The following is a 17,265-nucleotide window of genomic DNA, read 5'->3' as shown; positions in this document are numbered from 1 at the left end:
CACTGCAACTTCTTAAGTACTTAAGTCTCATTGCAGCTAACATTGATGAGCTATGAAGCATTGCCAGGTATCTTTAGAAGATCATGTTATTTTTATTCCCTTAGAAATTAAGTAGCTAATTCTAAGGACTGTTTTTTTTAAACTTCCAACACATTTTATTACAAAATAGGTAGAAGAACATTATCTCAGAATAAAGGACAGTCATTTAACTTAAACACATTTTAACTCACGGTAAAATTCACAGTATTGCCTTTGGGTTTTTTGTTTTTGCAATTTTTGGAATGTATGGTTACAAACATCCTTATTACACACAGCACCGTGGATGATGCTGAACGGAAGAAACCAGGCACAGAATAGTGAACACTCTAGGCATCATACAGAGACAGGACAAACACAGGTGGGGCTGATCTATGTGGCCAGAAGTCAGGATATGGTTACGCTGGGTCTGGGGTTAGTAACTGGAAGGGAGTATGAGGGGCTTCGGAGGTGCTCTTCATACTCTGTTTCTTCATCTGGGTGTTGGTTTCATGACATGTCCAGTTTGTGAAGATCCAGAAAACAGTACATTTATGACCTATGCACTTTTCTATTTGTATTATACTTGAATTAATGTTAAAACACACACTTCATCATTGTCTACCCTGGGGCTTTAGTCCTTTGGGACCCACTAATCAGGTTCAACCTCCACATTTGGTAGAGGAGGAAACTAAACCCCTGAGAGGGGAAACACCTGTTCCAGGTGACAGAGCAAGTCAGTGGCCAAACTGGGAATGAATCCCCCACCTGAGGCTTAGCTCAAGGACTACTTACAGCTTCAGGCTTCCAAAGGATTTTTTAAACCAGACAAATTTGTTCCTGTACAGGTTTGTCTATACCCAAGGGCTCGACATCTTTGCCAGAAGACGAAATATGTCATGAGCACCAGTTGCCTTGTTGTAGCATCTTAGAAAGCCAGTGGCCTGCTTTCTAGTAATTCAGCAACTCATGACCTATGAAAATCTGCAGCTGGTTTTGGAAATGTTAGGGCTATGACTTGTTTATAGATGTCATAACAGTGTCTTGAAGTGACAACAAGAAATATAACCAACTGGATTGTGTATGGGGACAGCTTGGGCTCTCTAGGCAGGTAACTGGAGAGACAGGAATTGTGACTGACTTATGCATGAGGAATTCTAGTACATGCTTGCATCAGAACAGCATCAGCGTGGAATGTGGATGGTTTATACTTCTTCCCCAGGATAATAAAGGAAGAGCAAGAAGTAATGTAAGGGTTTTTTTATTTTCCTTCCAGTTTTATTGAGATATAATTGACATACAGCACTGTATAAGTTTAAGGTGTACAGCATAATTATTTGACTTACATGGATCATGAAATGATGACCGCAATAAGTTTAATTAATGAACATCCATCATCGCATACAGACACAAAATTAAACAGAAAGTTTTTTCCCTTGTGATGAAAACACTTAGGATTTACTCTTAACAACTTTCATATATAGCATAAAGCAGGGTTAATTATATTTATCATGTCGTACATTACCTCGTTAGTACTTATTTGTCTCCTAACTGGTAGTTGTTACCTTTTGACTGCCTTCCTCCAATTCCCCCTCCCTCAATCCCCGCCGCTGATAACCACAAATCTGATCTCTTTTTCTATGAAATTGTTTGTTTGTTTGTTTTGAAATACAGTTGACCTAAAACACTATGTTAGTTCCTGGTACACAACATAGAGATTTGATATTTCTATACATTTCACAGTGAGCATCATGATAAGTCTAGTTACTATCTATCATCATACAAAGATATTACGTAATTATCAACCCTATTCCCCACTCCATACATTTCACACCAGTGTCTCATTTATTTTATAACTAAGTTTGTACCTCTTTATCTCCCTCACCTATTTCTCTCCTCCCTATACCTCCCCTCCGGCAACCACCTGTTTAGTAATATAAGGTTTTAACCCTGTTTCACTTGCCAAATAAAAGGAATTATTGACATTATTTTTACCATTCTGCAATTACCTTACTATTATGAATTGAACTCTAAATGATGATGTAAGCTAAAGTATTTCATCTTCAGATATCATGCTTTAATGTTTCCTCATAATGCAGTAGAGCTGCTTTTAAAAGGAAATCAGCAGTAGCATGACTGAAAGGGGCATAAATTATGACCATTTGATATTTTCTTGCAATTATTTTCTGTGTGAACGATGTAAAAAGGAGTGTCACTGAACCAGGTATGTTTACAAAACACAGCAGGTCCTAATGCAAAGATTGCTTGATGTACCGTGTGCCAGTATTACAGCAGTGATACGCAGTGGTATGTCCTAAAATGCTTGTCATTTCCGTGCACTGATCTGGGTGTTTGGTGGAAGGAATGTTCATTTGTTTTGTTTTTTATTTTTGCTGCCAGGCTCAAATTACTATATATGTTATCTATTATTTTAAACTCATTAAATAAGAAAACTGTTGACTCAGATTCTCCTGTTTGTGTGCACCATAATCACGTGTACTTGGACTGCTGTACTTAAGTCTAGGAACAGCCCAGGGAGTTATAAATAAAGACTGTGTAGATTCTTTCTTGGTGACTATAGTTTGGCTCCCCCGAGCAGTACTGGTTAAACTGAGGGTGGTTAATGGATGTATGAGTTTCCACTGACTTTGATAACATTTTCATTTTATTGAAGGAAAGGACAACATACATAGTCTGCCACAGAAGGAAGAACCTTTAAAAGAATCTGAACATAATTAAATTTCCATTATCCTTTTCTTTGCCAGAAGTTTAATGCTTATCTACTAATTGAGATATAATTGATTCCCCAAATGTGCTTCCACTTGTTGAAAGTAGCGAAGTCTAATGCACACTTGCTGAGTAAATTTTTCCTCTCCTCTTTAACTTTCTTTTAGGACTCAGCCCAAAACCATGTTTGCCCAAGTTGAATCTGATGATGAGGAAGCAAAGAATGAGCCGGAATGGAAAAAACGTAAAATTTGAGGAATCTCATGTGAGAGCTGTTTGCATGAGGGGGAGGGATATTGAACAGGTTTGGGTTTTTTTTTTAATGAAATAAAAAGACATTTTTATGATCAGGGTTTTTGTCCTTTGTATTATTGAACCATTCAAAAGATTGGTAGCTACTCTTCAGTAAAATTGTGCTTACATTTTCTTACCTACAACTATTAAACCATATTATAAGTAAATAAGAAACCGATTCTTAGCTTATTACCAAGTACTTTAAGTATTTGGAAACTTTATTCAACAGTGATTGGTCTTGTACAGATTGTTATAACCTTGGGGGAGGGGAAGGTACATTGAGATGTACGTCTGTCTTGAGCAATTCTAGGAGCACAATATGGAAATGGACATCAAAACGTTTAATATCTCTGTATAATTTCACACCAGTTGTTCACATGACTAAATAATTAGGCTGAGTTCAAACTAAAAGTATTGCCATACTAGGAAAGAATGTGTATCTGATTATCTTTCAACATCAGAAAGCAGTGATTAGGACTTAGGAAGCAGGCTTTGAAGTCAGACCGATGTGGGTTCAAATCCAGGCTCTGCTCTTTACTGTGTGGGTCACCTTGGGAGAGTTATTAAGCGTCTCTCTTCTAGACTCAGGTGATAATAGTGTAACCTTGATAGGTTTGTCAAAAGGATAAGACATCCTTGTAAAGCGTTTAGTATAGCACCTGACACACAGTAAATATACACTAAATATTTGCTCTTTTAAAATAGAGCTAATGATATTGACTTTGCCTGATTTTTATCAGTATTAATTTTAAAAAGTGTAGAAATGCTTTGTAAATGTAAAAGCTGTATAAGTAGAAGACATTAAAAATCATTCTGAATGGTCTTTGTGCTTTTGACTAGAAAACTAAAACAAAAGTTGGCAGTTTGTCCAAAGTAATAATGAGTCAATAGAATAAAATCCTATTTCATTCTCAAGCATGAAAAGGGCCACTTGTGTTGTGAGTAACAGTAAGAAAATCATCTTCGTGCTAAATTTGCCTTTTTCTCCCCTGACTTCACATCGACCTGGGGTAGTTTTTGCGTGTCAAATCATCTCCGCTAGACAGCTCAGGTTTTTTAATACTCTTGCCTTCTGCCCTCCTGCTCTCATCTGTCCCAGTGAATTAAATAGGTATGAAAGTGAATGTTGGCCCAAAATGTGTATCAGAAAGCTCCTGGTTCTACAAGCCTCACATACTACACTCCCTGACACCCTTCCCCCGAAATCTTTTTTAACAACCCCTTGAACTCACACAGATTTTTTTGCATCTACAGTTCTGAGGTGGCAGTGGGCATTCTTCATAGATAAATCCTAAAAACCTTCACTCTTGTAAGCTATTTTCTGTCCTTTTCTTCTCCCATCCCCATCTTCATCCCATTCCCCTTCCCTTGTCACCTAGCTTAATAGGTAAGAAGAGGAAGAACTAATGTTTGCTGAGTGCCTACTATCTGATGACTACTCTTTTAAGCTCTTTACCTGCATTAGCTCATTTAATCCTCACAAAAAAAACCCATGAATAGGTAAAATTGCTAAACCCACTTTATGGACGAGACAGAAGAAGTCCAGGATATCAAATAATCTGTCCGAGATTACATTTATGGAATACAGTATGAAGATACCCAAGATCCCTAGACATCAGTAGTTAAAAAGGTACTGCCCCAAATTTCCTATTCTTGTTGAAATACACTTCATCCAAAATCAATTACAGACTAATATTTTGTTCCAGCTGCTCAGGATTTGTAAATTGATTGCTTCTTGGATAAAATTAAAGCATTTCATGTTTTTTCCCATCTTAATATAAACATTGCACCATATGGAAGTATTCGTCGTGCACAGCCCAAAGTTGCAGTGCAGGGCTGGAGGGAGGAACAGAAACTTGATCAGAGTGGTCTTGGCAGAGTCTGCTATGAGGTAAGGGAAGGGAAAGGCACATTTAGCACGAAGATGGTTTTTCTCATTGTTACCCACAGCACAAGTGGCCCTTTTCATGCTTGAGATTATCTATCTCACTCGGGAGAGTTTTGTAAAAAAAATGATTTTTTTCCACACGAGATTATCAAAATACACATAAGAATTTCCAGTCTCGATTTTGGTGACCAAGGACCTGAGAGCTGGGACTGGACAAAGAGTGGGTGCTCATTTCATCTGTTGTTTCAGTGCCAGGATGTTGACCCCCCACCCCCCACCCAGGCCTCAATTCTCTGACCCCATATAACCTTGTATTCCTGGTCCCGGTCAACTCCATTTCTGTTTGCTCGAATAAGGAACTCGAAGGTCATAATAATGACCCCTCCCTCACCCCCACTCCCACCTCATTTAATCACTTGCCAGTTTCTATCCTTGCTGTCTTCTGAATCTCTGGTATTTGACCTCCGTGTCTTTCCCTACTGCCCCGACTAGAACTGAGACCCCCTTTTATCCCTCACCAGGACCTCAGGAGCCTCACTTCCAACTCATCTCTCTGTTTTGCATTTGGTCCTCATCTAATCCATCTATTTTTTTTTTTTTAACTCTGCCCATCAGAATTAGCTTTCTAAAACCAAACGCCCTCGTTTCGTTCCTCTGCTTAGAGCCTTCCAGAGGCTCCATGTTCTATCTCTAACCCATTTGTGCGGCCCTGAGGGCATCGACATCCAGGATTCGGACATCCAGGATTTGGACATTCAGGATTCGGCCTCTCGTGGTCTTTCTTCCTTTAACTCCGGCTGATCATACACATGCTTCTGAGATCCACCGGCACTGACCCCGGAGGTACCATGCTCTTTGGCACCTGAATGCCTTTGCACATGTCCCTTTGTTGTCTGCCTGTTTGTTTTTGAACATGGGAACCACTTCACCTTCTCTGACCAGTCTTCCATTACCCATCCAGGCCTACAATTATTTGCTCCCTCCTCTGCCCCCATAGTTGCTTATGTATCTCTCCACTACAGCCTTCTTTTATGTTGCATCGTAAATGTGTACGTGTGTGTGGCTCGTGGGCCTGAGTGTGTCTGTTTCCCCCACTGGGAAGTAGATTGTAAGAACTAAAATACATTGGGTTCTGTGAATATTTAATGAGTTTGTTTCGAAAAATGAGAGGAGCCATATTTTATTCATATTGGTATTTCTTGATCCTAGCCCTGTGAAAGGGCTTAAAAAGGTGCTCATTAAATATTTAGCAGAGGGAAAGGAGAGAAAAGGATGGGGAGAGAATGAGGTGTGAGAAGTGCTTCTGCCTTGCAGATGGGAAGGAGTAATTTTTTTTTTTTAACATCTTTATTGGAGTATAATTGCTTTACAGTATTGTGTTAGTTTCTGCTGTATAACAAAGTGAATCAGCTATACATATACATATATCCCCATATCTCTTCTCTCTTGAGTCTCTCTCCCTTGCACCCTCCCTACCCCACCCCTCTAGGTGGTCACAAAGCACTGAGCTGATCTCCCTGTGCTATGCGGCTACTTCCCACTAGCTATCTATTTCACATTTGGTAGTATATATAATTCCATGCCACTCTCTCACTTTGTCCCAGCTTCCCCCTCCTCCCCGTGTCCTCAAGTTCATTCTCTACATCTGTGTCTTTATTCCTGTCCTGCCCCTAGGTTCTTCAGAACCTTTTTTTTATAGATTCCATATATATGTGTTAGCATACGGTACTTGTTTTTCTCTTTCTGACTCACTTCACTCTGTATGACAGACTCTAGGTCCATCCACCTCACTACAATAACTCAATTTCGTTTCTTTTTATGGCTGAGTAATATTCCATTGTATACATGCACCACATCTTCTTTATCCATTCATCTGTCGATGGACACTTAGGTTGTTTCCATCTCAGGGCTGTTGTAAATAGTGCAGCAATGAACATTGTGGTCCATGACTCTTTTTGAATTATGGTTTTCTCAGGGTATATGCTCAGTAGTGGGATTGCTGGGTCGTATAGTAGTTCTATTTTTAGTTTTTTAAGGAACCTCCATATTGTTCTCCATATTAATACCGAAGCTTGGTCCATATCCCAGCTGGCTGCTTTACCTTTCTGTGTTGGGATTTACACAGGTAACTGGGTTGTACACAGGTAACTGAGTTGTTCACAGGTAACTGTTGTTGGCTCGAGGAAGAAGCAGGATTGTAAACAGCTGTCAATGCTGTTACAGGGTTGGCCCAACAAGACATAAGCCACCATGACGCTTGTCCTGAGTCACCAAAGATCTGAGATACCATAGCATGGGGTTCTTAACCTGGGCAGGGTGTCAGCGAACCCCTTCAAAAAACATAGCATGTGTTGCCTTTGCTCATGTACATCTTTCTGTAGAAAGGATCTCTAGCATTAGTTAAGACTCTGGGATATTAGGTGTTGCTAGCAGCTCTTTCATCTCCCAAGAGGACTGTGTAGAATTGGGCCATTCTGACTTGAAAACCAGAACATAACTCTCATACACATTCACAAACACACAAAATACCAGACAAAACAAACTAAACTAAAAACTCTAACACATTGTTCTTAATCTTAGGCAGTTAATCTTATTGCTTTGTAGACCTTACCTTTATTCTTTGAAAGATTATCAGCCTTCTGTCCCACTAAGAACTGAAGAGTTCAGCTTCATGATGACATGAAGGCAGCATCCAAAGGTGAGCATTTCTTTATGTGATCTAAGAGCATATATTATGAGACTTGGGCCAATTTGGGAAAGATTTTAAGAATCAATATGACTATATCAGGCAACTGTGAGCCCTTCTGTGTTTGATAACCCAAGACTCGGATATGGTAGGAGGAAGGGAGGGCAACTGCTTAGATGTATAAATACAGCCTGGGTCAGAAGTCCTTTAGAGGTGATGTTTCATCCATTTATCAGCCTTCTTGTGTGGGAGGAGATCAGGAAATGGAGGGTTGTTAATAGACACTTTTGAAAAGTATCCATCTGGAATGGGGGATACCACAAGCCACCATGACCAGCGCTCTAATTTTTACTTGATACCCTCACCAAAGAATTGAGAGAAGACCAGGCCAGGAGCAAAGTGCCTAAAGATGAGATCGTGTGTGTGTGTGTGTGTGTGTGTGTGTTTAGAGGTCTATAGGTAGAGAAGGGGCTTTGAGGACAAAGAGAAGTTTGCTATTCTAAGTAGTTTTCTGAATTATCAGAGAGTTTATATTAGGAGTCAAAATTGATTTGTAATGGTGATAAAAGATGGCCACAAGTTCTTTGACATTTCTCCCGTCAAGAAGATCCCCTCCCCTTAAATCTGAGCAGGCTGTGTGATGACATGGCCAATAGAACATGGCAGAATTGGTGCTGTTGCTAGCTACCAGGACCAGGCATTAAGAAACTTGCAGTTTCTACTTCTTTTCTCTTGGAGCACTTGTTCTTTTTTTTTTTTTTTTTAATAAATTTATTTATTTATTTTTGGCTGTGTTGGGTCTTCGTTGCTGCACGCGGGCTTTCTCTAGCTGCGGTGAGCGGGGGCTACTCTTTGTTGCGGTGCATGGGCTTCTCGTTGCGGTGGCTTCTCATGTTTTGGAGCACGGGCTCTAGGCGCGCGGGCTTCAGTAGTTGTGGCACATGGGCCCAGTAGTTGTGGCTTGCGGGCTCTAGAGCGCAGGCTCAGTAGCTGTGGCACACGGGCTTAGTTGCTCCGCAGCATGTGGGTTCTTCCCGGGCCAGGGCTCGAACCTGTGTCCCTTGCATTGGCAGGCAGATTCTTAACCACTGCGCCACCAGGGAAGCCCTGGAGCACTTGTTCTTGAAAGCTGGCTGCTATGCTGTTAGGAAGCCCGAGTAGTCTCATGGAGAGGCCCATGTGGAGAACTGAGGCCCCTGGCCAAGAACCCCAACTGAGCTGCCAGCTGGCAGCCAGCACCAGCATGTTATTGCGCTATCTTAAAAAGCAGATCCTTCAGTCCCAGTTGAATCACATCTGCTATTGTTGCATGAAGCAGAGATAAACCAGCCTCTACTGAGCCTGGCCCAAAATGCAGATGGATGAGAAAAATGAATGATTATTATCATTTTAAGCAATAAGTTGTGGGTTGGTTTGCTTAGCAGAAATATATAACTGGAACAACATAAAAGAGAAAAATTCAACCATTCAAATACAAATATTTTGATGAATTACTTTCCAGTTTTTTTCTTTTATGTACAATTTTGAGACTTATTTTCTCTTTTTCTTAAAACATAAATTTAATAATATTTATTAAATAGGGTATATTTTTTACTTTTTATATAAACATGTAAATTTTCTACATTATTACAAACCTCATGTATAATTTTAGAGGCTACTTAGTAGTCCATTATATATATGTATATATATATGTATATATCTGCTATACTTAATCATTCTCCTGTTATTGGAAATACAGGTCGTTTACAGATTTGCTATTATGAGCAGTGCTGCTTTGTCTTAAGATCTATGCCTAGAGTTTCTTTATGTACACAGGATTTTTTTTCTTAAAATTGGTTACCAAAGTGGAATTATGGGGGTCAAAAGAATGACTCATTTTTGCTATGAGAATGACTCACTGTAATCTTGGTAGTTACCTTATCAGTGGATGCCCAGTTGGAGAGGCCAAAGATAATTCTCAGAAATATTCCTAGTTACTGGGTTGAATAGTGTCCCCCGCAAAATTCATGCACACCCAGAACCTCAGAATGTGGCCTTATTTGGAAATGGGGTCTTTGTAGATGCAATTAGTTAAAATTAAGATGAAGTCATAGTAGATTAGGGTGGGCCCTAAATCCAAAGGCTGGTGTCCTCATAAGAAGGTCATGGGAAGACGCAGAGAGACACACACACACAGGAGAAAAGACCATGTGAAGATGGAGGCGGATATCGAAGTGATATGGACAAGTCAAGGAACTCCGAGGCTCACTGGCAACCAAGAGGCTAAGAAGGGGCAAGGAAGGATCCTTCCCCAGAGCCTGCAGAGGGAGCATGGCCCAGCTGACACCTTGGCTTCAGACTTCTAGCCTCCAGAACTGTGAGAGACTAAATTTCTGTTGTCTTAAGAAACCCAGTTTGTGGTCATTCGCTAAGACAGCCATAGGAAATGAATGCACCTAGCAATTAGATGTGAGGTACACTTGGTTCCAGGTGGGCACTTTTCAAGTCTGCATTTCACAATTCATTAAGGGCCCAGGAAGAGAAAAAAGTTCACAAGTAGAATTTCAAGGTCTAACATCAAAGTTTAGAGTTCTGTTTTCCTCCCTCTCACTGTACCCCTAGCCCCTGCAAGGCCCCAACTGTCAGTATGGACTTGACTTATGATGGTGGTGGTTTTAAGCCACTAAGTTTGGGGGTAATTTGTTACACAGCAATAGACAACTAATACAATTTCTAATGCAGCTAATTCAGCTTACATTTTGAGTATCTAGGGTGGGTTCATTAAGAATTTGTCTTAGGGGCTTCCCTGGTGGCGCAGTGGTTGGGGGTCCGCCTGCCGATGCGGGGGCGCGTGCCCCCGTCCGGGAAGATCCCACATGCTGCGGAGCGGCTGGGCCCGTGAGCCATGGCTGCTGAGTCTGCGCGTCCGGAGCCTGTGCTCCGCAATGGGAGAGGCCACAAGAGTGAGAGGCCCACGTACCGCAAAAAAAAAAAAAAAAAAGAATTTGTCTTAAAGCAGTGAGGTCTTGGCTCTTCTTGATGCAATGGGGGTGAGAGGACAGATTTTATTCTCTAGAATGGGAAGATTGTCAGGAACCACTTGGGACAAGCCCAGAGACTTTAGCTAAAGGGAATAATGATAATATTCTTTCGTTCAGTTCCCTTGAGTTAGTAGAGTGGCTGTTCCTTCCTCATTTTTGCCTCAGTCAACTTCGCTGGCAGGGTTTTCCTGAGCTGCTGTGGCTTCAGCACTTGGATCCTCGGGACAGACAGAGGCCCAGCATTGTAGCCTCCTAATCTACAGTACCCGTGAGGCTGTAAGCCTATGAGTAAGTCTGTCTCACAGCCTTTTTATTCTGAGACACCAACGGCTGAATAAGGGATGTTGGTTTTGCTGTTTACAAGTCACCTCGGAGCCTGGGTGGCTGACGACGAGACTCCCTGCTCAGATCTGCCCGACAGAGCTGATGTGACCAGATGCCTGGTGCCACTCCTCAGATCTCTGGCGGCCATGGCAGAAGGTAAACGTGTGATGGTAGAAAACTTACTCCATTAATCAAGGAGTCTTCATCAGTGGCTGGTATCATGGAAGTGACATGAAATATGAAGGCAGAAGTTTGGGGTTCATATTTCTCCTTTTCTATTTAGTAGTTTTGTGAGTTTAGGGAAATCATATAAACTGTGAGCCTCAGTTTCTTCATCAGTGTAATGGGGATGATGTTAATCCCCCAGCCTGTATCCAGAGGGGTGTTTTATGGTTCAAATGCAGGGAGCTGGGGGTGCTTTGCAAACCATAATATGCTAATATAGTTGTTGGCTCTTGTGTTTATTTATTAATAGTATCTCACTGAGTGTACCTGAAGGGCATATCTTTAGAAAACAAGCCCAAATCCGTTATCAGCCCCATAATCAAGGAGAATGTCATTCTGCATGTTTGAGAGGTTGCCGTCTAATGTGGAAGTTACCCAAGATTTGGCTAAGGCTGTGTTAGGGGGCCTCCGGTCCTGTTTGATTCAGCTTCTCATGGAGCCAGCGGGGACCCTGATCTACCTCCTGTTGGCCTCACTGCTGGCCATGTTCAACTCGATCAACGATCCTCATGGTGCTGGTGGTGACAGCATCTGAAAACCATCCAAATTTAGAAAAATGGGGAATTATCTTTCGCATTTCTCATAGGCTATTTTGTTTTTTGTTTTTTTTTTTCAGAAAGAGGAAGAAACATAGAATTGCCTTTGTTTTTAAATTATAATTACAATCATATATTGGCAGCACATGCGAACAATTTAGTCGCAAAATTATGATGGAAAAAGCCTGCAACAAAGAGGAAGTTTGCTTAGGCAGTGATCCTCTGTCATAGGCTATCTTGATAGTGCTTTTTTTTTTCTTGTTTGTCCTTCTTTCTCGAAAGCATTAAAAAGTATCGCGTTCATTTTGTTGGGTATCATGTGGTCTTTTCCTTTGGCCCTACTGCCTCTTGTTTATGAAAAATAGCAAGTCAGCAATTTTGGCCAGCAGTGATCTTGCCTTCAAAGTACGTAGACATTTTTCTTCTCCTTATTTTGTTTTAAAAATAACAAGTTATTTTTCCTTTTGGGAAAATATCTTATTATTCAGAGATACATAGCATAGAGAAAAGCTCTGAAGTCAGGAGACCTGGGTTCAAATCCCAGACTTGAGCAAGTTACATAAGTTCTTTGGAGCCTCAGTGACTCTTGGGGATGTTATGAGGACCAAAGTGTGGAAGCTCTTTGCAAACAAGGAGATGCCCACAAATGTTCTGATTACTGCTGCTTTTTTCAGCAGCAACCTAGCAGGCAGACTTTTCGGAGATTCTGGTTGGAATCTGTATCGTAGCTGTATCGTAGCATATGTGTATTTGATTTGAAACAAGAAAGTCCTGAAAAACGTGTCAGATCTGCTTCTTTACCTCAAAAATGTGGAACCCTATTTTTGAAGTCCAGTCCCTACCTGCTCATTACCCACCAACAATTAGGGTCCACCCTGAAGTTGGAAACTAGACTATAACCCGAGGCTTTCTTCTGCTGATCTGCCCCTGTGGCCGTGTTCTTTATTTCATCCAGCTCCAAGGTTGGCTGAACCCCAAAAGTGTCATGCGTGATGACTCTCTTTCACCAGACAATGTGTGACCTGGAGATGAGGCTCATGAATCCCCTTGGGGCCAGATGTGTGGTCCTAACCCATCCGTGCCTGGATTTCCTTGCATCTTCTAAGACTTTGTCATTATGAACAGTCAACAACAATCAACATTATTCTTATAATTTATGTGTAGTCAGCTTTCAGCTTTTCCCCTTTATGGAGGCTCATAAGACTGTAAATAATGAGAAGACAGAACAGCACAACAAGCAAATGTTACTGCTTTTATCTCGGGAGATGCTGACAGGCAGTCCCTCGCCTTTGCCACATTGTGCCCTGGGATCTGCATCACAGCACGGGCTGCGGAAAAGCAGACACTGGTCAGGCAGATTGTATTTTACCCGTAAGAACAGTGTTGTAATTGGGAGGCGGAGGAGATCAAGGACTGAGCATCCCGTAAGTTATCGTTATGACTACCTATGTATCGTAAAATCCAAAGAAAGTGGTAGAAGGCCGTTAATGTGATAATGTGATAGAGCGGAGCGTAATTAGAGACTGTCAGACTTAGAAAGGATATAAGAGACCGTCTACTGTGAGGCCCATATTTTACAGATGAGGAAATTAGAGCCCTGAGGACCAGCCACTTGTGCCAGGACACACTGTTAGTTAGTGGTAGAGCTGGGACCATAACAAGGTCTTTGATAGCAGTCCAGTGTTCCTTCAGCTCCACTGTTCTTGAGGTCACTGATTAGAATGAGACAGACCCAGCCTGGAATCCCAGCTCTGCCATGTGTTGTGAACTTGGGCAAGTTATTTCACTTCTTTGACCCTCAATGCCCCCAACTATAAATCTGAGAAATTAATGCTTAACTCATGGGGTTGTTGTCAAGATTAAACTAGATAATTAACATAAGACTTAACCAATGGCCAAGACAACGCTCAGTACGTGACAGTTATGGTTTTGCGAAGGGCCAACATACCAGTAAGTATGCATAAATCACTTTACCAAGACATAAGTTTAACCTAACTGAAATGAATTCCTCATCAATTCTAATTTTCTCTCAGCTTGGTTTGCCTTTTATCAGCCTTTGAGTGGCTTTCAGAGGTCGATCTGGATTATCTACACGTGTCTTTCAAATGCAATCCAGAGAAACTGATTTCAGTTTCTCCACTTTACCTTGCTAACTTTCTCAGCCATCGTTAGTCATATTGGAGTCTTTCCGTTAATCTGAGACTTCTACTTAGAATTCAGACATTGGAGAATCCAAATACTTAGAGGCCTCCCTAAAGACTTTAGATTCTGAGGATTTTGAATGTAGGTCTCTCTTGAATCGTCCTGATCTCTTTTTCTCTCTTGCCTCTTTTTTTAAGCCACTAAGAATTTCAAGGCTGCTTTGAAAGAAGTAAAGGAGAAATGAAGAAACAACCCAGGACCACGTGAGGTGGAAATGCTGAAGGCGGGAAGAAGGGGCGCGTTAGCTGGTTGCCTTGGGGGCAGGTACGGAGGCTCCGGTGGGTGGCAGCAGTGTTGGCAGTGGACCACCGTGGGCTAAAGGCACCGAGTCGGGGGCAAGGCTGCAGAGTTGGAGTCTGATAAAGGAGGGGAGCAGCGAGAGGCCTAGCGCTGAAGTGCCCGAAGGTCTTGTGTAGGATTAGAAGGGGCAGCTGGCTTCCCTCCGGGTCTTTCCCTGGGTGTGCTGCTCCGCAAGACCCGGAGTATGAGCCATGGCAGGTGAATCCATTTGAGATTCAGACGAGGGACGCACCTAGATCCCAGAGCGTGTGTTCACACGGGGGCATCTGAGGGTGGGCTGAGGTTTCTCCTCTGCACCAGTCAGCTTTCTGCAAATCCTGCCTCTTTCTCCTGGCCATGCCCCTTAGAGGCAGGGCAGCGACAGAGTTTCTTTTTGCTCCTAAAGAAACCGAGGGACAGGGACTTAAATTAGCAGTGTGGCTAAGCTGACCCTGGGATCAAGAGTTTCTATACCCCAAGATGGCATTTTATGGGCATTGTTTATAAATATCCCGTTAACCCTCAGACACAGGGAAAGTGATCTGGTCTTAGAAAATGCCAGATCAGAGATCCCGCAAAAGTCAAACCCATGACTGGGGTGTAAGTCATGGGCTTGGGCAGCGTCTGTCTGGGCAGAACATAATTGTGGCCATTGCTGCATTACTAACCTCTCGCTCAGCCCTTTGTTGAAGCAACCATTCTTTGGCAAATGGGGTTTGGACCCTTCCCCCCTTCTAAAATCCAAAATGCCATCAATGATATCCTTCTCCATACTGCCCATTTTGACAGCTTGTGGTGTCTTACAAGCTGCTGAAAGAATGTTGCCCGGAGGGAGGTTCTCTGGATTAAGACACGCTGTGGATTCAGCCTTCCGGTGGATGGTCTTGCCATAAAAGGGTGATCCAATATCAGGAGAAACTGATTCTAAAACGTTAGACTGCAGCAGAGTCGTCTGGGGGACAGTTATAAAAATACCAAATCCCAGTCATTCAAATTCAATATATTCCCGGGGCAGGGCCCAGGAATCTGCATTTGTAACTAGTGTCCTGAGTGACTCTGAAACAGGACATCCTGGACTCTCCTCCATGAAGCACTTCTGAGGAAGGAACACTTCACTTTCCTTCTGATTCTGAACTGGGGTAAATCTGGAGACTTGGGGCCTCAGGTGCCCTGAAGACCTTGACGGCAACCTGGCTGAGCTGAGAGAACGGCTGCTTTATCTGAGAAGCCCCAAGGAGGTTTTCAGTCTCAGCCCCACTGCAACTTCTTGATCTCCTATTTTTCTGCCTGCAAAATAAAGCACCTCATTTTTCTGTTTCTTCTTTTAAAATTGAAGTATATTTGATGTCCAATATTATATACAACATAGCGATTCACAATTTTTAAAGGTTATATTCCATTTATAGTTATTACAAAATACTGACTATATTCCCTCTGTTGTATAATACATCCTTGTAGCTTGTTTATTTTATACATAATAGTTTGTGTCTCTTAATCCCCTACCCCTACCTTGCCCCTCTCCTTTCCCTCTCCCCACTGGTAACCACTAGTTTGTTCTCTTTATCTGTGAGTCTGTATCTTTTTTGTCATATTCACTAGCTTGTTTCATTTTTTAGATTCTACATGTAAGTGATATCATACAGAAGCACCCCATACTTGGCGTTCTTAAGAGGAAAGGTACTCTATGACAATAATGTTGATAAAAAGTGTGCTGCCTTAAACCTAGATACAATGTAATAATAGCTTTCACTTTATCTTTTGATTTTCACAGTAAACTTACTTGAATTTCACAATAAACTATTCCACTCCTGAAGATGCTGAGGCACAGAGATGTCTTCTAGAGCCAACAGTGACATCCATCCTTCCGTTACCTTGCGAGTGGACCTTAAGGTTGGGGTCCTGCTTTTCCAACTGGCCATTGAGGAATCTGCATGGCTGATTTGACCTCACCAAGGAGACGGGGTGTGGTGTTTGAATTTCTTCAGTCTCTCGTCTGCCCAGGCTCTCACAGAACTAGATCTGGAACTGGAACACGAGCCAATCACCAGGGTGGCAGTCTTCCTGGTAGGCCCTCCTGCCTTTCTGTATCCAATCCATGGAGTATTATGTGGTTATTGATAATGATTATTGGGTATAGGTGTTGCCACTAGTACCTTAATCCAGAGAGTTACCAAAAAAGAAGTTTAAAATGACCAGGAAAAACACAAAGCGGCCTGAACCAGGACAGGGGCTTTGGAGATGGAGAGAGATTTTGGCTTTTGGAACAATCTGGTGGGTTCATGTTTTTGCGGCGGCCATGGATCCAGGTGGCCCTGACCGCCCCGCCCCCACCCCCGCCCCCGCCCCCGCCCCCATCATTATCCGCCAGGGGCTGTAAAATGGTCGCTTACCAACTTTCTTGGTTTGGTTCATGTGGCACTTTTTTTTTCTTTTGTGAGCGGGACCCTGAGCTACACTCTCAATATGCATGATTTGATTACTCAGAGGAACATGGCATTTTTTATTGTGCATTACTTGCCAAAATAAAATACAGATTTTTACTATCTAGTGGGTACGTACTGGTCCACCTGAACCAGTTGTTAAATTGGTGAAATCTTCCTGTTCTCTTTGGTAAATACTTTCCTGAGTGCCCTTAGTGTCCCCCTTCCTCCGGGGGGGGACATCCCCCGATTGCACCCTCAAGCCCACTTCCCTACAATCTGGCTATAAAGAGGTTCCATCTGGCATTAAGGGCTTCAGGTCCCCGCTCCATCGCAAGGTCTCACATCCATTTGCTGACTAGTCCTTGCCCTGAGCCATGAAAGCTGTTAACTACTTTGACGGTCTCCCCTGCCTTTAGGTGACAGTCTGTGGCCTCTGGGCTGGACCATGCAATCTTGCCTCTGGAGCAGGGGGTGTATTCCAACACAGATGGCTTTGGCGCTTGTGTTGATTTTGTTTTTAACTTTTAATAATAAAAGCTCTTTTATTTTTGGAAGTGTTTACATTTCCATAGCACAGTGCTAACTCTGATCAACCTGGAGAGGATTAGGTAAATTTTTATAACTTAAGGGAAACAGGAAATTATTT

The 17,265-nt window shown here is 42.2% G+C and overlaps 1 protein-coding gene across 2 annotated transcripts in view; it reads left to right on the top strand.

Moving 5' to 3' along the window:
- The window catches only part of WDR70 (WD repeat domain 70), a 317,038-nt gene extending 313,945 nt beyond the window's left edge, over positions 1 to 3,093 (top strand). For both annotated transcript variants that reach the window (XM_027092676.1, XM_027092675.1), the window contains one exon: positions 2,910 to 3,093. In XM_027092676.1, coding sequence (XP_026948477.1) covers positions 2,910 to 2,997 — 88 coding nt within the window. In that variant the 3' untranslated portion in view covers positions 2,998 to 3,093. The remainder of the gene's footprint in view (positions 1 to 2,909) is intronic.
- Positions 3,094 to 17,265: the final 14,172 nt, after the last annotated feature.

Source organism: Aethalodelphis obliquidens, unplaced genomic scaffold, assembly GCF_003676395.1.
Source record: "Aethalodelphis obliquidens isolate GAN/ISIS:26980383/991018 unplaced genomic scaffold, ASM367639v1 scaffold80, whole genome shotgun sequence".
NCBI lineage: Eukaryota > Metazoa > Chordata > Mammalia > Artiodactyla > Delphinidae > Aethalodelphis > Aethalodelphis obliquidens.
Note: the sequence above shows the minus strand (reverse complement) of the source record. Positions and strands in the feature narration are given on the sequence as shown.